The sequence below is a fragment of the Sphaerodactylus townsendi genome, linkage group LG06 (genome assembly GCF_021028975.2).
Source record: "Sphaerodactylus townsendi isolate TG3544 linkage group LG06, MPM_Stown_v2.3, whole genome shotgun sequence".
NCBI lineage: Eukaryota > Metazoa > Chordata > Lepidosauria > Squamata > Sphaerodactylidae > Sphaerodactylus > Sphaerodactylus townsendi.
The window spans coordinates 65,599,796-65,626,913 of NC_059430.1; the positions used below are offsets into that span (position 1 = coordinate 65,599,796).

General features: G+C 39.2%; 2 protein-coding genes across 6 annotated transcripts; one reads left to right on the top strand and one right to left on the bottom strand.

The window, feature by feature from the left end:
- Window positions 1–1,110: 1,110 nt before the first annotated feature.
- Window positions 1,111–16,453, bottom strand: IRAK4 (interleukin 1 receptor associated kinase 4). 3 transcript variants are annotated; one of them, XM_048502295.1, is made up of 12 exons: window positions 16,236–16,453; window positions 14,922–15,091; window positions 13,565–13,710; window positions 11,631–11,828; window positions 10,288–10,448; window positions 9,494–9,558; window positions 7,254–7,368; window positions 6,494–6,603; window positions 4,799–4,982; window positions 4,114–4,176; window positions 2,264–2,422; window positions 1,111–2,171 (listed from the first exon to the last, which is right to left on the bottom strand). In XM_048502295.1, exons 2-12 carry the CDS (start codon window positions 15,080–15,082, stop codon window positions 2,130–2,132), a joined length of 1,404 nt encoding a protein of 467 aa, XP_048358252.1. In that variant the 5' UTR covers window positions 15,083–15,091; window positions 16,236–16,453; the 3' UTR covers window positions 1,111–2,129. The 3 variants fall into 3 exon arrangements, with proteins under 3 accessions (XP_048358252.1, XP_048358251.1, XP_048358253.1); XM_048502294.1 differs by having other exon boundaries at window positions 16,232–16,452; XM_048502296.1 differs by lacking the exon at window positions 16,236–16,453 and having other exon boundaries at window positions 14,953–15,083.
- Window positions 16,382–27,118, top strand: PUS7L (pseudouridine synthase 7 like). 3 transcript variants are annotated; one of them, XM_048502292.1, is made up of 9 exons: window positions 16,382–16,432; window positions 17,952–18,865; window positions 20,853–21,012; window positions 22,739–22,934; window positions 23,051–23,149; window positions 24,081–24,162; window positions 25,087–25,364; window positions 25,508–25,561; window positions 26,577–27,118. In XM_048502292.1, the coding sequence occupies exons 2-9, from the start codon at window positions 17,968–17,970 to the stop codon at window positions 26,901–26,903; spliced, it is 2,094 nt and encodes a 697-aa protein (XP_048358249.1). In that variant the 5' UTR covers window positions 16,382–16,432; window positions 17,952–17,967; the 3' UTR covers window positions 26,904–27,118. The 3 variants fall into 3 exon arrangements, with proteins under 3 accessions (XP_048358249.1, XP_048358248.1, XP_048358247.1); XM_048502291.1 differs by lacking the exon at window positions 16,382–16,432 and adding an exon at window positions 16,560–16,803 and having other exon boundaries at window positions 20,934–21,012; XM_048502290.1 differs by lacking the exon at window positions 16,382–16,432 and adding an exon at window positions 16,564–16,803.

The following is a 27,118-nucleotide window of genomic DNA, read 5'->3' on the forward strand; positions in this document are numbered from 1 at the left end:
ATCAGATTTGGTTCTGATTCCAAATTTACTTGACAGTGCTAATTTTTTTCCTTGTTCTCAAAGAAAACTGATACTCTCACTTTGCATAAATTAAGTTCTACAGAAAGCCTAAGTACTGCAGATAAAGGAAATGCTGTACATTAGTGCAGTACTGCAAATGAAACAATATCTATGAAATCGTAGTACTTTCCCCCCAGAATCACACTTATTTGATAAACACTACAGAAGCTGCTGCAATGCGGTTGGATTCCAATTCTGACACTTTTCAAGAGCAAAATAAAAATATTCTCAAGGCAACTGTTTGTGGAGTGCCTGACTTTTAAAAATGGTCTAATTACAAAACTTACTGCAAATGTATTTGGCAAGTCTTCAGCTAGTGTCAGTGTCCTTTGAGCTACAAAAAGACCCCTGTCATGTTAACATTTTTCATGTTAGATCTCCCTGCTTTAGACTGATCTAATAGGGCTGCTGGCTACTGAAATGACAGGTCAGGTGAAAACTGCCATAACCCCTTCCTGACCTTGCCATTTCTTTTCTTCTGCCATTTTTGAAGCATTTGAGCACCACAGGCTACCTTCTTGCCTTGTGATGTTACACACCATAAGAAAATATTTTTCTTTAGTCTTGGATTTTTTTAAATCTTGGGCTAGAATCACCCCTTAAAGTACAATTTGGACTGGCTCCAACTCCCCTGTGTTACACACCTATTTGTCCCCATCTGTAGTGATAGCACGTGGACCTTGCCATTTGCTTAGACCTTTTATTGCTGAATATTGACTGCTGTGATCATAATGCCACACCCCAAATATTTATACTATACTTTTCAAACTCCCCCACCACATTTTCACTTTATCAGGATTTGGAGCACCTCCCTGGTTTGCAAAGGTACCCCACCACTTCAGCCATTGTGTGGATTTCTCCCCTAATTAGGGATGATCCTTTAAGGATGTAGAACCTAGGTAAGTGCTCCTTCAACAAAGAAGTGAGAGAAATTGGAAGGAGGAGTTTCCATCTTATGTCCAGGTTACTCAGGTTCAGTAAGCTCCATGCACACCAATATATCTAGCAAGTACTTGTTTTGGGGGCTGATATAGTAATTCACACAAGTGATAGAGGTAGGATTAACTTTACAAAACCTTACAATACAGAATTAAGGTAGCAGTTAAAAGATTCATAATCCATAATATAAATTTGAACTTTCCATACTTCCAGATTCAAATATAAGCACATGAAATATTTTAACATGGTAAGCAGATTATGCTTTGGAAGAAATATACAAGTCAAACCATTTATCAGCAAAAGAACTTTGTTTTGACAAAAATCAGAGGCGACTGGTGAAATTTACTTGGCTGCTTTGACAAAATCTAAATGATAGGTTCCCCCCTACCCTCTGGAAAGCATTCAGTTGATTATATTTGCTCTTTGCTCTTATTTATTCACCTTGTTTATACTTCACCTTGCTCCTCCATAAGGAGCCTATGTGGCTTATATCATTCTCTTCTCCATTTTATCTTCACACCAACTCTGAATCAGGTTAGGCTGGGAATGTGTGTGAGACCAGCCCAAGATCATCTAACAGAGTGGATATGTGATCCTTGAATCTCACAGATGCTACTTCAACATTCTAATTCAGCCAGTATTTTAAACTGAGATGGAACAATAGGTGAGTTTACTGTGGATTTTTGGTGATTTAAGCATAAAAAGGTAGATTTAAGAAAAAATTAGGAATAAACCATTAGTCAAATAAGTTAAACCTACACATAACTGTATTCAATTTCTATTTTCTTTAAAACTTACAATACAATAGTTCCCTTAAAAAACTGATAATGCAATGGTAAACAGTTATACCCTTTTTGCGTCCTAACTAGAATGGACTTGCATTGCCTGACAATCTTTTGTATAAATGTCCTTAAAATATTAAGAGTGCAAAAGTGAGGAGAGTGCTGACTAATGTACAGATATTAAAGAGACTTATATATGGTATGCAGAATGTGCAAGCTATCTGGATTCTTTAAAAAGCAGTCGTAAACTTTATGCTTTTTTGAATACATCCACAAATATTAAGACTTATATTCATTAAAAAATGAACTACAGCAGCCCCACAGAATATATCCAATAATGAAAACTAGTTAAGACGACACCACCAACATTTCTTGTAAGTGTTGCTTGACCTGCAAAAGAAACAGAGGTACAACTCAATAGTCACAAAATGCCTTCCTTTTTTGCAAGTCAAAAAGCCATATGACAGAAAGAAATCTGGTACCATCTTAATATCCGGCCTCAGGCTCTTCTTTTCATTCAGGCACTGGCAAGAAACTGCATACATCTGTTCCACTGATGTGAGGTTCCAGTTGCTCATCTTCTCATCAATGTAATCTTCAATAGTCATTTCTTCATCTTCTATTTCCTCTTTGATACTCAACTGTGTGGAAGCAGGAATGATACTATAATGATTTGAAAGGGTATAATCTGCCAAATATCCACCAGAAGGTGACAAATGGAAAAGGGAATTGCTGCCAAATTATACTTGGGCGGCATTATGGAGCAGCTAATCCCTTTCTACAGTTGCAGTAGTATACAATTGTAATAGCATTTGATGTCTAGAGTTGTCCAGCGACTCAGGTAATCTGATGTCTCAGAATATTCAGGCATACTACTAGTCAGCTTCCCACTTTTAACCCTTATTTTCCATGAGTACTGGTAAGTGACAAGGGTAGCCTATACAGAGATTCTAGCTTTCTTGCCTTTTTTCCTTCTCCTTCCATGAAAAATAAATGGCGGCAGGACATCAGCAAGCCCAAACACTTAGGCTTCTTCTGCACATGCAGAATAATGCACTTTGCAGCTGCATTTTACTGTGCAGAATAGCAAAACCCACTTGCAAACAATTGTGAAAGTGGATTCAAAGGGCATTATTCTATATGTGTGGAAGGGGCCCCAGGGTGTTTTATAAGTGGTATATTTTTTTTAAAAAAATGTTTCACATATTTAAGTCTAGTCCTTTCTACTTGCATGTAGAAGAAGAGTTGTTTTTTATATCACATTTTACCTTAAGGAATCTCAAAGTGGCTTACAATCACAATCCCTTTCTCTCCCCACAACAGACACCTTGTAAAGTAGGAGAAGCTACGAGAGTTCTGAGAAAACTGTAATTGATATCCAGCAGGCTTCATGTAGAAGAATGGAAAATTAAACATGGTTCTTTAGAAAGAAGTCTGCTGCTCTTAACCACTACAACATGTTGTATGAATAACTTGCCTCACAAAGTTCAAACTAATATCTTAGAGAGGAATCCATAGAAATTATTTTAATTAAACATAACAAATTTAGAGTACTTTAAAATGCTTTATTTTGCTTTTAACCTCAAATTGTACTTAATCATCAACAGAAGTGAAGCATTCTTTCACAAGAACCATCTCAGAGGAATCCCGCACTAACACTGCAATCCTGGACACAGGTATATCTGTATAAACCTACTGAAATAGATAGATTTAGAAAGGTGTAACTGTTCAGGATTGCATCATAAGGGTGTCTTCGAATCCTTAACAGAATGGCAATTTCTGCCATACTGCACAAGTTTTCCTCCCATATGAAGTCAAAAATCATGGGGGCAGTCCAAACTACAGCTCCTTCTTATGTCCACATAGTCTCAGTGCCGGAACAACACAGAAATGAACTGCCTTGGCTTTTCCACCCAACATCTGATGTCACAAACAAAAGTAACTGGGAAGAGGAGATTGGAATGCTGTTACAGTAACAGATGTAGAGTTCAATAGTCCCTATACCACTGAACTGGTCCTTAAAAGGCCACTTTAACTCTGTGACTATGAATTAAATCAACTCATTTAACCAACTAACACAATCCAAGAGACTTTGAAAATACCAGAAGATGTAACCAGTTTAATATAAATATAGATAAGGCACATTTATTATGTAACAGTTAATCATAGAAAATGTTCTTAGCAAAAGACTAGTTTCTGACAGAATTCTCATTCTCATCTACTTAAACCCTCTGATGCCACAGATTTCCAAGCATCGTTTGTTCTTTAACGATAGATGTTGGCTTACTGCAAAATGTGAAAAACATCTGCAACAATTCTATGAAAAGAATACCAGTAATTGCGGATCCCGGTTTTCATCCATGGGTTTAAGCCCTGTTATTATTTCAAGTAAAACCTAGAAGCAAAAGGATGTCAAAAAAATGTCAGGCAAAGTACAAGCAAGTGAGAATCTGCTGCAACAGACTGCATATTAAAAACATAAAATTTAAGTCTACATCCTAACACTCCCCACTAAAACTAAAATTAAATATTTTACTTTCCCTAAAGACCCCAGTTATTTCTAGCAACAAAGTCAGGTACCATTTGTGCCATAAATCACTCTTGGGGATAATCTTCTTTTTCACCCAAGATCATGGGAATTAACTAATTTAACATACCTGAGATTAAGAATTTCTAAATTAGGGTCCAAACTGATCATTATACAGGAAATCCTAGATTTATAATTTCATTTCAAACCATGAACAAGGGTCAAGTGCGCTGTGCTCAAACTGGTAAAACAAAAGTGAGCAAGTGTGTGAGACAGACTCACAGTATATATTGGGAAAACATAAGGGGATGATACTTCCTTGCCTACGACATTTTTGTTAGTATCAAGAAATCAGAAACACTTTTCAGAAGTTAATACAACTAATACTTTTTTTTAAAAAAAGGATGTTCTTCAAAGCTGATTTTAAAAAGATTTCTTTTTCTCATTCTCAGCACTAAAACAACTGCAGTAGTAATTATTTCCTACTTACCACACCAAAGCTGAAAATGTCTGATTTAGGGCCTATTTCTCCACGCAAAGCTTCTGGTGCCATATATGCAGCTGTCCCTACTATTCTGTCTGTTATGATGGTCTGTGTGAACCTTACTGATGCCCTTGCAAGTCCAAAGTCAGAAAGTTTAGGTACCAGCTCCTCTGTCAGTAAGATATTTGCACTGAAAAAACAAAAAGAATTCTGGAATATACTTATACTAGCAATAAAGTCCATTGTACAAACAAATACAACAGGCTCTAGAAAACTGTTGGTGGGTTAACGGTGCCTATCCTGGAGGCCAACCCTTCCTCCTTTTTTTCTCTCCTTGGTCCCAGGTCACCAGGCTCCTTCTTGTCATCTTCCTCTTCCTGGACACTTGCACCAGTTAATCTTTAAAGTGTCACAAGGCCATTTTGGTTTTGCCTTAGGGTAGTCAGTTTTTTCCTAAAGTGTAGCCACAGCAAGAGTCCATGGAAAAGACAATAATGCTCTGTGTTAATTGCCATCAAATCACTTCCAGCTCATGATGATCCTATGAATCAATGTCCTCCAAAACATCCTATCCTTAACAGGTCTTGCAAATTAACACTAACGCTAGGAAAAGTTGAAAGAAGCAGGAAAAGAAGCCCCAATATGAGATGGATTAACTCAGTCAAGGAAGCCACAACCATCAGTTTGCAAGAGCTGAGCAAGGGGCTGTTAACAATAGGACGGTCTGAAGATTATTAATTCATAGGGTCACCATAAATCGGAAGCAACTTGTCTTGACCACTCTTAACACACACAGCTAGAACAGAATAGATTTTAACATTTATTTTAAGGTTAAAATGTAGCCTAGTGGACCCCACTTCTCCTTTTAGCCCCAGTATTTTAAGCATTGTAGGGCACTTTCTCACCTCCCTACAGCTCAAAATGCTCCCCAAGTTATACTTTGGAGTTACAGGGGGTGCCCTAACCTGGATGGTCTAAGCTAGCCCAGTATCATCAAATCTCAGAAGCTAAGCAGTCTGTTGTGTATAGAGCAAGTAACCACCAAATTCCACTGTTTTGTTTGGATTGGTTTTTATTGGTTCTGTCATATGTGCATTGCTATTGGCTGGAAGTGAGTTGTTTGTGAAGATTGGCTGGAAATGAATCATCTCTACCTTCTTCCAAACTTGCTAATTATTTATAGATATTGTGCAGAACACAATACTGACTCACTAATCAGTCAAAGAAGCCACCACATTTTTTTCTTTTTGCTGAACTGATCAAAGCAGTAGCTATTTTGACCATTAAGACATATTTTGTCAGGTATCTGATGAAGGGAGCTTTGACTCTCCAGAACCTAGACCTCAAAAATCCTGTTGGTCTCTAAGGTGGTCTGGAGTCAAATCTAGCTGGAGTTAAATCTAGCTGAAATTAACATATTTGTAACGCATGCAAAAAAAAAAAAAAGATTAAGGCAAAATGGACTTCCCCTGCAACTTTTTTTTTCAAAGAATTGTTCCACCCTGCCATTTCCCCCTGCAAATCACAATGTTCTCCTTCACTAATAAGATTTGGGAGAAACACAGAACACATAAATATGGCAGCAGGAAAAAGTCATGCTTTTAAATGGGGAGAGGGATATAAGAGATATTTAAGGAACACAGGTGAAGCAAAGTTGGAAAAAAATTCCTTAGAACACTTGTAAAGTTTTTTAGACATTACCTTTTAACATCTCTGTGAATGTGGTTATTTTCATGTAAATAGCAAATGCCACTGGCTGCACCTTGAGCAATATTACACCTGGTTCTCCAAGGAATTGGTGCAGTATCATCCTTATAAACAAAGGAGACTGAATGTCAGTATTTCTGTTCCCTTTATCCATTTTAATGTTTTATTCTGAGGCTGCTTACAATAAAACATTAAAATCTATAAATAAATCGAGAATACAGAAGTGATGGCAAGCAAACCAATTAGCAGTCTTAGGAAACAAGAACCAATATTTGTGCTCTACAATTCCACACATGCCCCAGTGTGTATACAGTACTCCTATTCATGAAGACTATTCCTTTCACTTTAATAGAGGGCAACTCCATATGCAGAGTTGTGCCCCAGACTCTCAAAAGGGTCCTGAAGATCCTTGGGATATGGGGCTAGTCCTTCAGAACCCTCTTAACCAGTGGTGGGATTCAGCAGGTTTGCACCACTTTAGCAGGACCGGTTGTTAAAATGGTGCTTGTTAAACAACCAGTTGTTAAATTATTTGAATCCCACCACCAGAGGATAATCAGTTTAGAATCTCTCAATCTTTGTAATTGGCCCCTACAGCTGCCCTTCTGGGGTGATGCCTATTGCCCTTGCTCAAACCTCCATAAGTATCCCGATTCAATAAGGAACCTCCTGTCCTACACCTACAAAATTGGTTGAGTGTCTTTTCTTAAAATATCTGTCTGTCGTGCACGTAATAAGTAAGCATTTCACTTACCAGACAAGCTAGTCTGTCAAGTAATGATCCATTGGGCATATAATCATAAACTAGACATGGCTGGTCCAAGTCACTAGAAAAACCAATCAATTCTACTAGGTTCTCATGCTGACATCTGATAGAAATAAAATATATTAGATGTTAGATTCCATATTTCCCAGTATTTAACAACAAAATAAGGGCAGTAAAAGATAACTGCAGAATGAAATTACAGTATTGACCAGCAATATCTACAGGAATTGTGCTCCATCACTGGGAATACTTTTCTCTCATTAAGAATTGAGTAAGGTATAGCATAGTAAAGTTCGTAAGTGTACCCAGGGACTGGATTCTTTATAAATGATAAAATTGGGATCCCTTAAAAGATTGTGTACAAGTTCATAAGTGGAAGACTACTGATAATTACTCTGACAAGCAGAGGCAGAGCTACAAGGGGACCGTGTGTGTGTGTGCACATTGCACCAGGCATGCACCTGGGGGGGGGGGCAGCAAAAATTTTAGGTTTGTTTTTTGTATTTTTTAGTGTTTTTCAGTTTTTGGCCTGCAGGGGGCGCAATGTTTAGGCTAGCAGCACCAAAATTTCAGGGAGTTTTTGAGGGATTCTCCTGATGATACAACCCATGTTAGGTGAGGTTTGGTTCAGGGGGTCGAAAGTGGGTGCTCCCATCCCCCAGTGTTTCTAATGGAAGCTAGTAGGAGATGGGGGCTTCACCTTTGAGAGTCCATAACTTTGGACCCCCTGAACCAAACTTCACCAACCTGGCTGGTATCATCAGGATAGTTTCCTAAAGATATGCTGAAATTGTGATGCTGCTAGCCTCAAAACTGCGCCCCTGCAGGCTGAAAACTGGAAAAACACTAAAAATACAAAAAACCACAAATGAACATGGGGGTAGGGCAGCAAAACTCAGATTTTGTACCGGGCTCCATTTTCTCTAGCTATGCCTCTGCTGACAAGCTGTTGAAACATTAAGGCTGCAAGCTTTTTATTTCAAAGTTGCATTGGAATCAATTGACAGATCCTCTCAGGAAATAAATATAGAATTAGGATTAGAAACGACTTGAGGAGAGGAGCTAATACACCAATAGCAAGTGGGTTTCACGCTACAGGCTTTTAGATGAATATTCAAAAACAATACATACTGTTTTCAGAATCTACTGATTAGCAGCACAGTCCCCCAAACAGGGATGGGTAAGTGTTCAGAAAAGAAAAACAGAAGCTATGTATCTTTTTCTTGGTTGACAGAATTAAAGTTGACACTCCTGTCAAGCATCCTACCACAATTTAGCAGGAAACCCACATACTGTTATGGTGCCCCCAGTATTATATGTAATCTGGTAATTATTGAGATGTTACTGTTAGTATTCCTGATTCTTAGGGCATTAGGGATGATGAAGCTCCATCTTGACTGGGATTCCTACTCCCAAGTTTAATTCCAATAGCTTTCTACTCAATTTCAGTGGAAATTCAAGGAGAACCAAAGGGGAGAACACCTCTCTGTTTCCCCAGAGACATAAGGGGGCAATAGAAACCCTTTCAAAACTAGGTTTGTTTGCTAGTGGAAAGCATATTTTAAAATGCTTTGGCATGTAAAAGCTAATTTTAACAAGCTTACTTATCTGATTTGTTTTGAATAGTAGAGAGATATACTTCTTTGGGGATCTCGCAGAGCTGTCACTGGCCATTTTGGAGGCTGCTAAGCAAAGGCAACAATATATCTGAGCCATTAAAGTCTTAGTTTCTGTAAAGCTAAGTTATGGAGGAGATTCAGGGGTAGATGTAGAGCGTCAAACAGTCTCGTGAAGGAGGACTTGTCAGGGACAGGCCCAGAACTAACAACAGTCATTCAACTTAGCCAAACTTTTCCCAGGGAGAGAAGGAGCTGAAGACAGAAGCAGATAAAAGTAGATTGTCTGGTGAGTTAGAATGCCAGAAAGAAGCAGGAAAAGGGGAGAGTCTATGGTAGATTCCAGAAAAGGGAAATAATGCAGGAGGGGATACAAGGAAAATAAGATACCCTGCAAATCCCTCAGTTCTAAGTTTCTAAAATGAATACTGTAGGTTTGTAAAACTAAGTGTGTGTGTTGGGAGGGGGGGGGAATCAGAATTGTGTACAGATTTTTACATGTTTCATGCTAAGATTTCTACTGCAGCTTTAAAGATACCACTCATTACTCACTTGTATTAAGCACATTTTTTCTGACATTCTCTCCCTCCACCCAAAAAGCTCACTACTTACTTTGCCATGATCGTTATTTCTTGCTCAAACTGCTGCTTCAGGTCTTGAAGGCTTACATCAGCCACCTACATGGGAAATTTAAAAAAAATTAACTGGAAACTCCAAAGTAAAGATCCATGGTATCTGAAAAAACAGACCAATTCCAGACTGGGACCCACAACATGAAGCCTTCATACACAGATAATGTTATATACTGCACAGAAACACTCTTCTGCCAAAAGGTCTTTGAGCACTACATCGAGGAAACCTGGACTGTGAAATACAGAATTCTATGGAACTCTTAATGAAACAGAGGCCAAATCTTGAAACGCCAACTGCAAAGTAGTTAATTAATCAGAGGGTTCAAATAGATTGTACCATCCTTCTTACAATAATAGTGAGCATACAGCTTGAGCCAGTAGCAAATGCATCAAAATTCTTTTCCCCACAATATACACACTATTTTCTCTAAAGGAGCTATGCTCCTTTGCCACTGTGAGTTGGCAAAGGCACATTCACAATCTGGCATTAGAGAATAGAAATCATTTTACAAACTCTGCTTCTTTAGGGTTATAAGACATCCTTGTCCCAATAAACTGCTTTAGGGAGACTTATTCTGGATAAGGGTGGGCAACATGCTTCTGTTAGACTGCTTTTGGTCAGATACGGAGCATGGTGCACAAGGCTAATCTCTGATTGATTTTCAAATCACTTCCATAACTTCAGTTCTACAGTTCTCTGTGTGAGATACATAGTACTGCATGAAAACAATACACACAATATATAAATAGTGATATCAAGTTGCAACAACATACAGCACAAAGTTTTTTCACTGCCACGGTTCTGCCATTAATGCATCCTTTGTACACAACTCCAAAGCCTCCTTCACCCAGTTTGTTACCACCGGCGGATACCATTCGATCATCAAAGTTATTTGTAACACTTTGCAGCTTGTGAAACAAAAAACTCTGTAACCCTGAAACGAAATAGGAACTTTTCATGTGACATGAGTGGAAATGTCAATTTTCTTTTAATGATCTCTAAAATGATTTTGAATGAAAACATAACTTCACCATAACGTCATTGCTCAACATCAACAGAGCAGAAAACCTGGGATAGGTTGGAAAAGGGGAGGAAGAATTCAACTTTGAATCAGATTTTCTATCCCAACTAGGGGGATTTTGCATCTTCACTTTACATTCTGGTTTCCCAAGCTGCTGAAGCTCATCCACTATAAAAACTTGGTTAGTATTAACCAATGGTGCTAAAAGAAAGTCAGGAACTAAGTCAGCACCTACATATTAATATACTGATCATTTACTCTACCAGATGGTTATGATATTTGAATATTAATTTGGTCCAAGCAAGCATTGGATAAAGAAACATCAAGCAGTTCCAAAAGTACTGTTTCACAATAGTATTTTTTATATCGTGACTGCAAGTTGTGAGCTTCAATGGCCTATGCACATAACCTATATGATGTAAAGCTGCAGCATGGAGAGAGGACCCCCCACCCAAAATTGTTCAAGGCACTAATTAAGCAAATCAACAAAGATATATCTGTGTTTCACTATCCCCAACTTAGACTCTGATACAAGTAATACTACATTCTCAGGAATGAATAAGAGAAGAACAGAAAATAATGTGTGACAAGAGACTCACAGGGAAGGGGGAATCCCATCTTCTTGCTTTCCCTTTTTGCTGCCATTGCTTATTTTGATTCCTTTGCTCTCCTCCATCCCATTGCTGGTTCTTCTCTCCCTTCTCTTGCTTGTCCCCTCTCTGCTGCTGCTTCCTCCTCAGCTCACTCAGCTATGTCACCTTTCTCATCCTCTTCACTGCCTCACCTGCCTACTTGCCATCCCACCCACTCACTTGCTGTCCTGCCTGCTTACCCGCGACACCACTTTCATAGCCTCTCCCCACATTACTAGCACTGATTATAGTCCTTCAGAACAGGATTTCAAAATCGATATTTAATTTAATTTTTATTTTGCCAATTCCTGTTAACTCTTCTGTTTTGTTTTGGATTTTTTTGCCAAACTGGGTTGTACAAACCTCTTCCAAATCCATATGGCCCCAGCCTGTCAGTTTCTCAATCCATACCCTGATGCCTAGCTCAGTATTAAATACAGAATGGAAAGCACCAGCTACCTACCTGAGTCATTCAAATGCAAAGTGTTCTTTTCTGTCACTAGGCTACCAGAAGCCACAGCAAGGTGCCCAACATCTGGAGTCGAGAATGGCACTACAGATATCATTTGTTCTTTCTTTAAAGGAGTTTTTAGGTCACATTTTGGCATAGTTTCTTGTAAAGGTAATGTCACTGTAGCACTGTCTGCCACACTTACAGAGTCTGTCAGTGAAATAAAAAGCAATCCAAAAACAGTTTCCAGTTGAAAATAAAGTTCTATATTGTGAAACATGCATAAACCACAACAACAAATAAAACATGGAATACATCATGCTGTAATGGTTTCAATCTAATGGTGCAGTTCAATCAGGTTGATCATATCTGGGAATCAGAAACTACCAGAAATAAGCATAATTCCACAATTGTATGTTATCTGGATGATAAGGAGAATTTACAACAGAGTAGAAATTCTTCCATGGTGGCATCATGCACACACGCACATGCGCACACACACATGTATAAATACTTGCTGGATCAGACTGAAGATTCCTCTAGTCCCAATATCTTTGTTTCTGATAATAGCCAGGCAGATGCTTCCCTGTTTGTCTGCTTCATAAATACATAAGAGCTCTGCTTTAGTAGACACACTGTCCAGCTGATCTGGCCTCCTGTTTTACACAGGCCCTTTCCGCATGGACCAATTAAACTGGGATAACCCCGGTAAAACCCAGGTTGGGGGGGAACTTTGCACGGGTCCTGATCCTAACACGGATCCACTCCGCGTTTTCCCCCCAACCTGGGTTGTTCAAGAATTGTGTTATGTGTGATTCTTTTGTTTTAATGTGCCTCGCAGCCATGGCCGAGTGAACAGTCACGGCTGTGAGGTGAGTTAGAACAAGAGAATCGCACATAATACGATTCTCAAAAAACCCTTCCTTGTGAGCCATGCAGGGGAAATGGGGGGGGGGGGAGTGGGTCCTGCCTGCCTGCAGGGAAGAAAAAAAAGATGTGCCTTTGTGTGAAGGTGTGCACCCTGGCCAATGCGTTGGCTGTCCATGGGACAGCCAGCCTTGTGAAGGGGCCAGGGCAGGTTCATGAAACCTGCCTTTCCCTCACTTTTATTGGCCCGTGCGGAAAGCGCCACAGTCCCACCAATTACTCCAGAGGGTCAACAACAGGGCATACAAGCAGAAGTCTTCCCTTGATGTTGCCACCTGGCACTGGTATTCAGAGGTTTACTGCTTATGAACATGGAGGTGCATTTTAGTCACCACGTCTAGTAGCCATTGATAGACCTACCCTCTATAAACTTGTCTAATCCCTCTGTAGAGCCATCTATGGCTATAGCTATCACTACATCCCCTGACACCAACTTCCACATCTCAATAATTCATTGTGGAAAGAGGAGGAGGAGAACATAGTGGACTTGTCAATGTTTTCTGGACTCAGAGGTAGAGCACCTATTTGGCATATAAAAGGTTCCAGGTTCAATCCCTGGCCCTGCCAGTGGAAAAGGTCAGAGCTTAGTAGATGTCAAAATCTTCTAGCTAAGACACTGGAGAGCTGCTGCCAGTCAAGAGAGGGGTCTGATTCAATGTAGGGTAGCTTTGCATGCTTTCTGTGCCTGCCCTGCAAGTTCTGCAGTGTCGGGGATGCACTGTCAAGATCTACTGTTGTTTATGTTATGTTTGCCAAATATTCTATTACTTTCAGATGGAGGTGGAGCTCTCTGTAGCACCAACATGTTTTGTACCACAGCTGCACCTACCTACTAAACTTCATCACAACATTCCCTGATTTTTTATCCAGTGTCAACATAAAAATAAAGCAAAACATTCACACATGCTTAACTTAGTAATCAGATTTTTTTTCTCATGACTATCGTACAAAAAACTACAAAGGACAAAATTATTAAAATAAAACACAATTTCCATAGGTGCTATGAGGATCAAGATTACCTGGAAGTAAAAGGCTGGCTGGTGTTAAAAACTGATTTCTAATCAGCAGATCCACCAGATCACTAACTGTACAGTTTACTGTTCCCCAATCATAAAGCAATTCACAGGTGGGACTCTTTCCTGTATGCTTTAATGCTTCAAATCTCCTAAAAAGTACAAACACGTTTACAGTCAAAGACAATGAAGTGAATTAGAAGAACCATATAATATTCTTTGTCATATTTAAAGGTTAAGGTTTTAAATAAAACTGAACTCTTCTCATAGCTATCATTACACATTTCTCTTTAGCAGCAGCGTCTTCTAAAACTGAGCAATTTCCAAGAAAGAGATCATATTCACTTTAGAGTTTTGGGATAACTAACCAGCATTAAGAGATTCAAAACGTGCATACACACACTTATTACAAATGTGAAATGAATCGCCAAATATTTGCACTGAAACTCTTGTGATAATGTGCTAAGTGAAATTTCAAGTGCATCTTCTTATATTATGTAAATAGAGCTGGCCTCCTTGTCGTCCTCCCCCTCCCAACAACTAGAGGGCAAAGGAAAAACAGAATTAAGAGGCTTGCTTTCCTCCAATAAAATGACCATTGATTTATTGCTGCTAGGGGACAAAAAGTAAGATGACCAAGACTGCAAACCCAGGAATACTTTCTAGGAAGAAAGCCCCAGAAAGACATTTTTTCAAGCAAACAGGTCTTAAGACTGAGACATAAGAGTCATAATACTGTTGTTTGCCTTTGCAAAGCAACCTATTATCTAAGCATACCATCACTCAAGAAAATCGACAAAACACTGGATCCTAAGTAGGGCAAGTGGGATCATGTTAGTGGAAGCAAACTGAACTGCTTCCCCACCACTCACTGCACACTCCTTTGTCCCACAAACTGATGCTCGCTTTGCATCAGGAAAGGAGAGAGTGGCAAAAATCACCCCATTTTGTTCCACAAACAGAGAATCTGCTCTGTCAGAGAAGGGACTGCACTGCCATAAGAATGGCACTATAGGATCCAGGCCAATGTGTTTGGTAAGGCGTGATGAGGAGCTATAAAGAGTTAAAACTAAGAAGAAAGCAAGCAATTAGAAAGTAATTCAGTGTGAGAAAGTACCTTATGAAGATGAAACTTACAGGAAAGAACTTTCCTATGAGAAGACAAAGATAAAGTAAATGTGAAAGTAAATGTGAAAAAGATAAAAGACTGTCTTGAAAACTGAACTCTTTGAGAAGGATATCCCATTACATGAATGACCTATAGAAGAATAGTAACTTAACTGCTTTCAAAGTTTTAATACTAACACAAAAGCATTTTCATGCTTATTAGCCCTCCAGTCATTCAGTGGATGCACAATACTACCTTATATGCATTTGGTTGTATCTGTCTATACCAGATGGATCTTTTATATCTGCTGCTAGTTTCTTCCACCCTTCCTGTGGATCAATGAAATCTGCCAGTTGCCTCATCATGCTGTAGCCAAGGCAGCGTACATATGTTGAAGGTGTTATGGAGTTGTTCATCTCTTAGTCCTACAAAATGTAAAACAATCTGCTTTTAAGCAGTTAAAACTCTCCTTCGGTCCCTGCAATACCTTTATGTACAACTGTCACAGGTTTCTAAAAGAAGTGAAGACAAGTCATAATCACACTATGCTTACATATTTTCAATAAAGGTAAAGAGGTCTGCACTTATTTACAGGTATTTATTGCTTCTTAAAAGAAAAAAAGATACTGCTGGTTACCCTTCTATGTGATTTCGTTTATTTTCTTCATTAGTGTCTCTTTTCTCGATCTTAAAAAAAAGAATGACTTCTTCCTCCCAGTAGCGTTTGGATTGATGTTATAAAGAGAAGAATCATTCTCCTTTATTGAACCATCACATACTAAATACTTTGGAGCCAAAAAATTTTTTCACTACACTGCAAATCCTGGATCATAGCACAAGCACAAACCAGGGCTGGCAGGAATGCTGAACCAGCATTCAAGGCTGTATTTAGTGGTTCCAGGTTACGTTTAGATGCCTAGAAACACAAGACTTCATGATTAACCACAACATATCATGGTCAAAACCCCAATATTTAGATTTCCCAAAATTGGCACATGGTTCGCTAAATCTGAAAATAAGGCACCAGAGACGATTGTTAAACACTATGTTGAACATTACAATAAAACATGTTCTGCTGACATATAAAGTTCTTTTTAAGGAAGCAGAAGTTATTCCTTCTCTCTCCCCTCCCCCCAGTAAGGACATACAGGAAAAAAGTCACTTAAGGCTTCATCGCTGTAGCCCAAAACATTTGACCATCCTACACCACTCAAAATAAAGACAGCTAAAGAATGGTAGATTTCCCTACAACTTTTCTGCTTATATTTATCATCAGGGCTGGGGGGTCTAATCCGAATCACTCCCAATTGCACGTTGAAGACTAACAGGCTCCATTTCAGTATCTTCTTTAGGAAGTTAGCATTTGATGACCTGAGCTCCAAAACTGTGCTGATTTGGAATAAATTGTGTCATACTTTAAAATACGATTGGATTCCCGATTAATCTGCAGTAGTAAGTGGTTGAGCAGGCAAAGGCAAAGAGTGGAAATTGCTTCCATTTAATACATCTAGAGCAAAGGACATATACTCATGTAGAAATTACAGGCCTGCCCAGGGGAAACTCACCTACCGGGCTGGTCTCGAACCCCGAAATCAGAAGCGCTTCCTACATGTCTCCGAATTACTCAAACTCGGAACTTTCCCGTCTTCATTCCCTTTAATACTAGTCCTCCCCTTTAAGAGATACGCATGCGCCGTCCGCATCTCCATTCACGAAGCGTCACTCCGACGGGAAGGCAAGCGAGGCTTCCGAAAGCTGAGTTGAAGGTACGCAGACTGTGCGGAGCGCGTCACGGCGCTTCCTCCCTTGCGCTCTCCTCTTTCCTAGTGCGGTTGTGTGTTGGTGGTGCGGTCTTTGCCTGCCCGCTGTGAATGGAAGCGTTGCGATGGCAACTGTAAACTCGGAACTGCCAGTTAGGAGTTAGCCCCCACTATTCGCTGTGCTGTAGAATTTATTTCTGCGTGAACGAGCAGAGCTGTAGAGGGGCTCGCCTCGCGCTTGTGGATTCTGGCTTATAGGCGGAAGACCACGGGTTTAAAATGTGGCTGCACTGTTTTAAAACAAAGAGTCTTGTGACAGAAGCTTCCCTGAACCGAAGTCCATTCACGACATCTGTAAAAGCGTCAGAGCATTTCCGGTAATTCCTTACAACGTGCTGTTGACACTGTTTTAACTCATTAACTATTACCTAACACATTGAATAAGGTACTTTCATTTGGATTACAATTGAGTGTAAACACATTCCAGTTCAGTCTTACACTGATAAATTTATTTTGTTTCGCTGTTCTTAAAACAAGAGCAATACTAAACTGCATTCTGAGAAAATCGTTGAATTGTAAGCACAGTGTTCAGGAGGGCAGATGTCTCAATTTGTTTCATTTATAACACAGCTTTTTCATTGAAACTCAAGGCAGATTACAGAATCAAAACACAATAGAAACACTGCAGATAAGGCCAATAGTGCAATAAAACTGGATTACAATATTGGAGAACAGTGCACTAAAACAATAAAATACAACCAACAGTGCAGGAAACATGGACTGTAAAATTAGAGTGTTGTAATTAAACAGCATAATATATTCAATGAACAAAACAATGAGGAGTAGTGGGTTCAAGGTGAAGGAAAAGAGATTCCACCTAAACATCAGGAAAAATTTCCTGGCAGTAAGGGCTGTTTGACAGTGGAATGCACTACCTTGGAGTGTGATGGAGTCTCCTTCTTTGGAGGTTTTTAAAGAGAGGCTGGACGAACATATGTTGGGAGTGCTCTGATTATGTGTTCCTGCGTTGCAGGGGGTTGGACTTAATGGCCCTTGTGGTCTCTTCCAACTCATAAAATCATAAATTCTGACACCAACTCTTTCTAAGTCAGTTCCCTCAGTTGTACCCACATGTCCAGAAGATAAATTAGCTCTGCTGTAAGGACCTGGGGGAGGAATTCTCTCCCTAGAAGTAAATTCCCCTCCTGGCCAGAGTATGGTCTTTCTTTCCCAAGTACTCTCCTCCTGCCAAACCACAGGCCTTTCACAGATACTAAAATCATCTGCTGTCTTTGGATCTCAGAGCTCAACTTCTTTGAATCTTGTCTGAAGCTCTAACTCCTAAAACTTCACCCACTCACAGCCTGTCACTCACAAAATCAGACTCTGTGAGGGATTAATGCTTTTACATTCTGGCTTTTCTACCTGTTTTTTAGATGTTACAACATTTCCAATTCTATGTCTATCCGCAATATTTATATAGCAATTGTCTTATAGTTGCATTGATCTTTTCCTCTTTTGACAGACAGTATAATACTGGAATGGAAGAAGACTCTTGCAGGCCATTCATGTTTTACTCTTCCTCTTACGTGAATGATCACGTTGGCTTTTGTGGAAGTATAAAACAATTGCCGAGTGACTTTGTAGTAACAGAAATTGATACATCGGGCCAGTTAGTTAATGAAATTGCAACAGATCACAAGAGCAAGGAAACCTCACCAGAACAACTTAAGATCTGCCAACAGGATTGCAAAAGACCACAGCTGAGCTCTTCAGATCTATGTATAGAAGAGGAATGTTGCAGTGTTCCAGATGACAGTGCTCTGTGTGCAGCAGAAGGTTTTCCGCCCTCTGCTAGTGGTGCTGAAGATTTTGAAGACAGTAATGTAGTTGCTTGTCAGCTTGACAAAGTTGCTACGCTAGACTCCTTGCTAGATGACACTGTGCGTGAGCAGCTAAGGTTATTTGCTTGTAATGTGAAGGATGCATGGAAATCTAAATCTGAGCCAGCACTTCATCCTTCTGATTTCTCCCTTGGTCTAATACTTGATAAGAGGATTCGTGCCAGCTTGCATTGTGCCATAAGACAACAGTATCCCTGTTTGATCACCACTGCAAAACGTGGTGAAATTGTGGTGAAAGCAAACCAAGCTTACCAGGAACTCTGTCACTTAGTGTCTGAAGAGGAAGCATGTGGTTTTCTAAAATTTTTAGATGCCAGAATACAAGGTTCAAAGTTTGCTTTTAGACCTGATGGAGATAAGGAACACCGTAAAAAAATTCACCATTTTATCAGTAAAAAATTTGGAAAGATGGTAGAAACAAAGTCATTTCCTGACCCTCAGCAAAATGCTGTGGTTGTGGTAAGGTTTCATGAGAGATATGGTTCCCGAAAAAGGACTAATGCTGATCGTGGAGAGAAACAAGAAATATACACAGGTAAGTATGTTATCAAGACTTTCTTGGAAAATAAATCTACTTATTACTTCCTTCTATTAAGCGAGAAATCTTTCTCAGATTTCTGGCAGAGAAAGATCCCACACTTAGATGTGAGTCATTGGATCCAACCCCTAGTCAATAAATGTGAAGTTATGCTGATTTAAGTCCATAGCCAGAAATTTCATGATGAAAGGTTGCAAAAGTATACACTGAAGGATATACTGTAAGTCAACTTCCAACAGCAAAAATTAAATATGGTTGATATGCTTAAACTTTATTAATTTAATTTTGATATTACCTTCCGGGCACCCATTCTTATATAGGCCTAGATTGTAGATTGTAGGTGGTACTGGTTAATTGGTATTCCATTAAAAACTGAGACTGATTGAGTGGGATCCTTTAAGCCAACAATGGAAGGCCATGATGCTACAGGATTTCACTTTCCATCCTATATGGAGGCCTTTCTAACCTGGGGAAGGTTTATTCCTGAGGATAAGGCTAATACCTTATGGGATAATAGCTATGTGGGATGGATAGCTGCAGTGGGAATGAGGGGGAAACAGTATCACCTATTTTGCATTTTGTTTCTGTATAATATAAAATTATCTAAACAATTGCCCAACAGTGTTTCATTCCAATATATGGTAAGTGTAAGAGCCCTCTAAAACGTTAGCAAAAGGAAGATTCTGTCAAAATGGAAATGTGTCTTTCTGAAAAAAGCTACATTCATGGTTTTTGTTAAGGGAAGGGTGAGTAGGACAGCAACAGGCAGTATTTTGCTCTATGATTTCCTTGAGAATTTGATGTCATGCTTTTTAATTTCTTTGTTTTTAATTTTTTTTAAAATTAGGAAATGTAGAGCATTGAAAGTACAATAAATCTGTAACGGGGTGATTCGCTTTCAGACATTGCTCTGCGCTCATGTTTCTATAGGCTCTAGGGTTTCTGGCACAATAGACAGGTAGATGGGTTGCTTCCGGATGGCTTTTCCACTTATGAAAAAGGGAGAGTATACCCTGGATACCCTTTTGTAATCCAAGAAAGTTATGTTAGTGGATCATGGTACAAAAGCCATATTAAAAGGGAGAAGAATTTGGTGGAATCAAGCAAAAAGGCTGGCTGAATCCAACCTTGTTTTGCGGAAGAAACGATAGTGGTGATGGAGGAAGCCTTGTTTTAATTAATACAATGGAAAAAGCCAGAGTTCCACCTGCCTTCAAGTCATTCCATCAAACACACAAACTCATCCCTTAATACATGGTAAGTTGATGTGTATGATGTGTATGATGTGTATGATGTGTAACAAATAAAGAAATGCATAAGCCCAAAAATACTCCCTTCATCTATTTGCACTGTTGGCATTAAAAGCAGAATTCCCTGGATTCTGCCATTTTTTCTCCATTGAAGCTTGACAGTAGAATACTAATTCTAAATTCATTGAAGTGACTGTGCACATAAAAATGTTGTTCTGATGGGGATTGCACTGCAAAAGTCAAACTGGATCTGATGGTGTATTTGTGGTTGCCACAAAGGTGCCGTTGCCATTTTAAAGTAAATTTAAAATTCCTTGGCAATTGAGTGGAGTAGACTGAAGGGATTTTGTTTTCCTCACGCATACCTCATCAAGTGCCAAAGCCCCATCTGTTACAGCTTTGTGTAGTGGCAGCATATAATGTGGTGATTTTGCAGTTTTGTGGTAGAGTGGCAGGATTTAAATATTTTAGACAAATAAATAATACTTGTATGTGGTAGATGTCATTATTAGTTCATGAGACTTCTATGATTCCCAGTAAGCAGCTGCAGCCAAAAACTGATAAGTTCCTTATATCAGAATATGAATACTCAAGCCAGCTGCTCCATTGTTCTCAAACAAGCTTGTTTAATCTGTAATTTCCCCCAAACTCCTTTTGAAGCCAACTTTCTTGTATTGGTATATTATGTACATCTGTGTATTCATAGAGTAGCTTTATCATAATATTATTTGCAGCTGTCACTCTTCGGAAAGAGAACCTGGAAACTCTTGAAGCAATTGGCTATTTGTCTTCTGAACTTGGTATTCTGTCTTCAGACTTCAGTTACGCAGGCATTAAAGACAAGAAGGCTATTACGTACCAAGCTATGGTTGTGAAGAAGGTAACTCCTAAAAGGTATTAAATGCATGTTGTGCCTCTAAAACGGAACAAAACTTAATAATGTGCTGGGGAGGGGGACAAAATAAAAATATTTTTTCATTTGGTGGAAGTAACTCTTGGCTGGTGACTCCTGCTGTATAGCAATACTTCTCAGAATCACATGAAGAAAGGGGTTGGTATGCCATCCTTAGGGGGTTTAATGGTTACATGTTACCATACAGCACATGGACAGCTAGTTTATCCTATAGTCTGCGCTATAGCAGAAAACACTGGGGATTAAAGAAACTGTTTCAAAGAGTTCCTTCTTTGATATTTCTTGGAAATTATCTTCCTTATTTTCAAATTATTGATTAGCTGTTCTTTGAAAAATGTGTTCATGCTATAATTAGGAATTTAGCAAACTGGTATTATGGTGCTGGTTTTAGAGATGTCAGTGGAGCTCAACTCTTCATTTACAGTGATATGGTTCTTGGGCTCTGATCTCTGAAAATCTGTTGTTCATTACACAGAAACTTTGTACCACAACACTTTCAGCCATAATGCTGAATCACCTAGCAGCTTTGCTCTGGCAGGCATTAGCCCAAGAACCATATCACCTGTATCATCTGTGCAGGACCAAATACCTTGGTGCAAAAATAGTGTTTCAGACCAGTAGTAAGACTTGTGTATGAACATTTATCAGTAAGTGACACATTGATAGAACTTGTTCATATCAGTATTTTCAATAGCCAATGAAGTATCTTAACCTTTAAGTGATCCCATAGCAGGACCCAAATTGAGCACTATACCAATTGATCCTAAACTTACTAAAAGTAGGGGTAGAATTACATATCTCTCTGTGTTAGCTTTTGTCAGCTGCAGCCACGTATTGTCTGTTCTCTTGTTTCTATGAACATATAAAATAAATTTCCACAGATGATAGGGATTTCCAGCATCAAAGTGTAACTTTCTTGTCTTCTTCCTCCCTCTGCAGCCCCTTGTGCCTTTCCAAAATGCTGCTTCTGGGGGACAGAGGACTCCCAGGGAAAACAGGAAGGAATTGTCAAAGGCCTGCAGAAGAAGGGATGAATTGTCAAAATGTGTACACACATTCTTGTCAGCAGAAAGATTCTGCTTTGAATCCATAAGGATTCAACTAAACTCATCTTGTAACGTATAGGGTTTTTCAGATCTTGTAATCTGTTCTTCCTCGCTGTTCCAGTGGGGAAACTATAGGTCTACTGAATTTAAAAGTGCTTCACTTTGGGATTTAAAAGTGCTTCACTTTGGCTGGCTAATATTCATCATTTTAAGGCCAGGGACAGGACAGAATGTAGCAAGTGAAAATTGTCTCTGGATTCTGAACTCAAATGCCTCTGGCAGGAATTTATACGGCTTTAATTCCAATTGTTCATACTGCATTTGTTTTTCATATTCCATTTGTTCTCACGTCTCAGTATGACATCCCTCTTCTCTTCTCATTCTTCTTCAGAATTTTTGGTGGGATTTTCTTGTTGGTTACATTTGTTTAGATCTTTCTTTCTTTCAACACACAGCCAAGTGTTCATGTGATACTGGGAAAACATTATCACAGATATCTTTTAAATGTTTAGCCCATGCAACATGTATCTGGGCCATGCATTTTTTAATGAAATCTTATACTTTTAGGAAAATATATTTAAAATATTATGTAGCGTCTAGTTTTAACAACTTATTTTTCCCACTAGAACAGGATATGACATTTCTTGTTTTCTTTGTGCAGACTGAAAGAACTTGCAAAGTCAATTGAGAAAAAGGGAATATGTGTGGCTAATGTACGCTCTGCAAGTCAGCCACTTAGGCTTGGTCAGCTGCAAGGAAATCACTTCAGTATCATTCTGAGAAATTTAAAACAGCACAGCAATGACTATTCGGCAAACCTAAAAGAGAGAATATTGGAAGCCATTGAGAATGTCAAGGTAAAAAAGGGTAGTAAATGCCATCTCTAGCCTTTATCATTCCAGTTATTTCCATGTATTGTGTATAAATGCTGAGTATTCCAAAACTCCATTTAACTTTTCTTTCTAATGTGTAGAAAAATGGTTTTATCAACTACTATGGACCTCAGCGATTTGGTCAAGGACAGAACATTCAGACTGATAAAATTGGATTGGCTTTGCTGAAAGAAGAGCTGGTATTTTTCAACCTATACTAAATAATATCTAATTATTCTTCTCTGTAACTTAATAGTCAACTTAATATGTCCTTCCAGTTTGACTGAGACAGCTCCAATTTATCATAGAAAACCTGTTTGGAAAGCAGTTGATCACTCAGGCTCAAGCAAAGAAACTGACAAAATTATTTTAGATGCAAATACTTTTATTTTTTCCCCTCAAATACTTTTATTTTTTGCTCCTCAAAACATTTCCCCTGGAAGCTTTTAAGTTAAATGCAAATCACATGTTTTTACAATAGGCCAGTTCTCTCTACTATTCCAGCTAAGAGAGAGAAAGATGAAGATTAAGACAAGAAGAAAATAAGAGTTAGAGGACCTGATGGATAAAGAGAGGAAGAGGTAACAGTGGGCCTTCAACAAGGGGGTTGTAGGGATAGGGAGATGACAGGCATGAAGACCTCTCTAAAGCATTGCCTCATTCATTTCTTGGTAAATAATCAAAGAAAGGGGAAAGAGCCTTTCTCATTCCTCCTTTTCCTTCTTTAGCAAATTAGTAGTTCCCAAACCTAAAGGCTACTGCATTTGTTCTTTGGATTTAGAGATTGCTCCCTAGTGTCGGTTCAAGGTCATAGTTTGCAAGAACTAAGCAACTGCCAGAACCTAGATAAATCATTTGGTTAACTTTTAAAAAATAAAGACAAAGATTCAATGAATTCTGAACATACTTTGCAAATTTTTCTTGCTACCCAGTGACAGAGAATTAATGGCTCTATATGAGGTTGCACTAATTGGGGACCATGGTTCAGGCTGAGACTTGTCATAATGATAGCTGAATGTTTCTGAATGCATGAAGGGGACTCTTTCAAGCATGAACAGTTTCCTTCACCAAATTAGCAGCCACTTTATGAATATTTAGCATAACTAGTAATTGTGTTTGCTTCAATTGTAGGTCAAAGCTGTAAAATTGTTTTTCACACCAGAAGATACAGATGAACCTGTAAATAAGGCAAAAAAATACTTTCTTCAGACTGGTAAATATGTCCATGTAATGTAGTACTGAGGGGGAAAGGAATTTGACTATAAGATTGCTACTGCTAATGTTCCCAAAAGTTTAGTTTCCTATCACTGGATGTGAAAACATGAGAACATCTGCAATGTTTGCTTTTTATACTTCTGATCATATGGAGATACAGGGTTGCTGTTGTGGTTTTTTTTACATATTGTTCCGAAATTGAGAGAGAAGAACTGTCATGGCTGTAAAAACTGCAAGAAAAGTTTCCCAAGGTTTCCTAATTTTTTTTTTATTACAAAAGTACAGATCTTAATCTGTTCATAGCTTTCAAAAGTACCAGAAACACTGCATGGGAGACCTTTAAGCCAGAACGGGCCACAGTCATCTTCCCTTGAAAAGACGGTGTCTTTTAGCTGGTGTGGTTCAAACCGCACAGACAATGCCACTTTTCCCGTCGCCTCCACTGACCTGCCTGTCCAGCGTCACTCTGGAGGTCTCTGACCCGGAGCAACACTGGACAGGCAGGTCAGTGGAGGTGATGGACCAAAGGCTCTCCGGTGTGATGGATTTGCAGGGTTGCTCGCACACAAGTAGTTTCCGAGCCTCTACCGCCACTGTGCGGAAAGGGCCTCAGTATAGAATTAATGGACACATTTTGAATTCCCTCTGCCTCTCCTGCATTCAGAAAGCTTTAATTACTTGGAACAAAAACGTATTCTTCAAACATTCTATATTTGAAGTTGAGTAATTATGTGGAAATATCTTGGGAACAAAAATATCTGTTTTTACACATGGCTTGCTGAAAAAAGCAGTAGACAAGGGAAGATGCTTCCCACTGCTTCTCAGATGGTCATGCCCTCCCAGCCTCTTTTGCAAAGAGGAAATAGCAGCCAGGTTCTGAGACCGTGTACTTTTACCCTTAATCAGATTTTCTCTTTTTCAGAGGATGCAAAGGGCGCCCTTGCAATGCTGCCCGACTTTAAAATAAGAGAAAAAATGTTACTCCGTGCACTAAATCGCTATGGGATAAATCAAGAAGGTTGTTGCCGAGGATGGCTCAGCATTCCTCATTCTATGCGTATCTTATATGTTCATGCATACTGTAGTAAAATTTGGAATGAAGCTGCTTCCTACCGGATTAAGACATATGGAACAAAAGTCATGAATGGTGATCTGATCTTTGCTGAAGAAAGTGCTGCAAACTCTTCACAGAATGGCAAGGTAATATGTGAGCTCAGAAAACAATGATAAAAGCCAGAACAGAAATGTATGCCAATCGTATATTTCACATTTTAAAGTAAATGGTGATCTTTTAACTCCATTTCTATATTGATCTTAAGATCTCTCTTTTTTTTACATACCAGGTCCATGTAGTAACATTTGAAGAAGAAATGGCCAATAAATATTCAATAAATGAAGTAAGTTTAGTTAAAAATGTACCTGGAATTAATAAAGGAATGCTGGGTTAAGAATGGTTATTGTGTTAATAAGTACAATTTTAGTACAGTCTTGACTTTATTGCTGGAAAATATTCATAGAAAAAAGACATAGAGCCCCATCCAAAAGGGGTGGGGCGGGGGAACTGCTTGTGGAAGTGGCATAGCCCTATGGCGGATTTGCCATCCCTGGGGCACTTGCCCTGGTGTAGGGGTGATTCCACTAGTGTGCAGCTGCCAGGGCACTCTTCAGTGTTGGGATGTGGTGCTGGATGCTGGACCAGCATTACAGGGCTCTTGCCACCACTGCCGTGCTGGTTGCAGGCCAGGGGCATGGCCAGGGGAGGAGCTGACATTGCTGGCATTAACGCCAATGAGCTGCACTTCAGACTTAAGCCACCAAAAAGATGGCATAAATCTGTTGGGCCCCATTGAGGCTTCTTGGCAGCAAGGAGGCTTTCTCACTTTGCAAGTCTCCTCACACTTTGGGGAAGCCTCTATGGGAGTGGCTTCACAACCCCACCACATCAGTTTGGATGGGGCTGATAATGTTCTAACAAAGATCTCTTTTTATGGAAATACAAGCTTTAGAAATGTTCTGAAGCGTTTTCCTTATTTCATGAAGGACCCTATGGCGATTTACCCATTGGGTTTAGAAAGTTGTAATTTTGTTTAGCACTATACTGCTAGTATGTTCACACTTTTGAGCACTTGAAGCCTTTCTGTGGATGTTCCTCCGAATATGTGAATGATAGGGCAGGACAAGTAGAGGTGATCTCACTGCCTCCTATGTGCATATTCTTTATGCTTTTAAAGGTTTGCACAGCCATACAGATGTAGAATGTGTTTGGCTTAGTTATCCCACCCCCATTTTATCTCTTCTTCACGCTGACTCCCCCTTATGTGCTCAAGCAGATCTTCTAGAATACCTTTTGAATTGGAATCCTGTCTTAATCACAGAAAATACTCAGTTCATATTACTTTTGTGTTCCCAAAGATTATTCTCCCAATGGTTGGTTACAACATTCAATATCCTGCTAACAAAGTTGGAGAGTGGTACCATGAAAGACTGGCCAGAGATGGACTTCAGGCATGTACGTTTAGACTTCCTGCACTACAGCTGAATGTGCCTGGCTGCTACAGGCACATCTTGAAATATCCTCACAATCTGTCATATAGTTTCCTAAAAGACAAAGAAAACAAAAAAGTTACTGGAGACAGTCCCGTAGAGGATTCAGTCACTTCTCTCTGTATGTCATTTTGGCTTGATCCATCATGTTATGCTACTGTTTGCTTGGGGGAAATCATGAAATGTGACATTTGAAGAAGAAATGTTCAGCACTCCTTGACAGGGATATGGTGAACTTATTGAAACTGGCATAACACCCATGAGAGACATTTGCTTGGGAATGCTTTGGGATTTGGAGCAATAATATATCTAACAAGCTGCCTCTGGAGTTAGACTAATTTTGTTTTGCTACTATTGTTGAGGATTACAGTAATCCAAAACATACACACAATAAAGAACTGTAACATAAA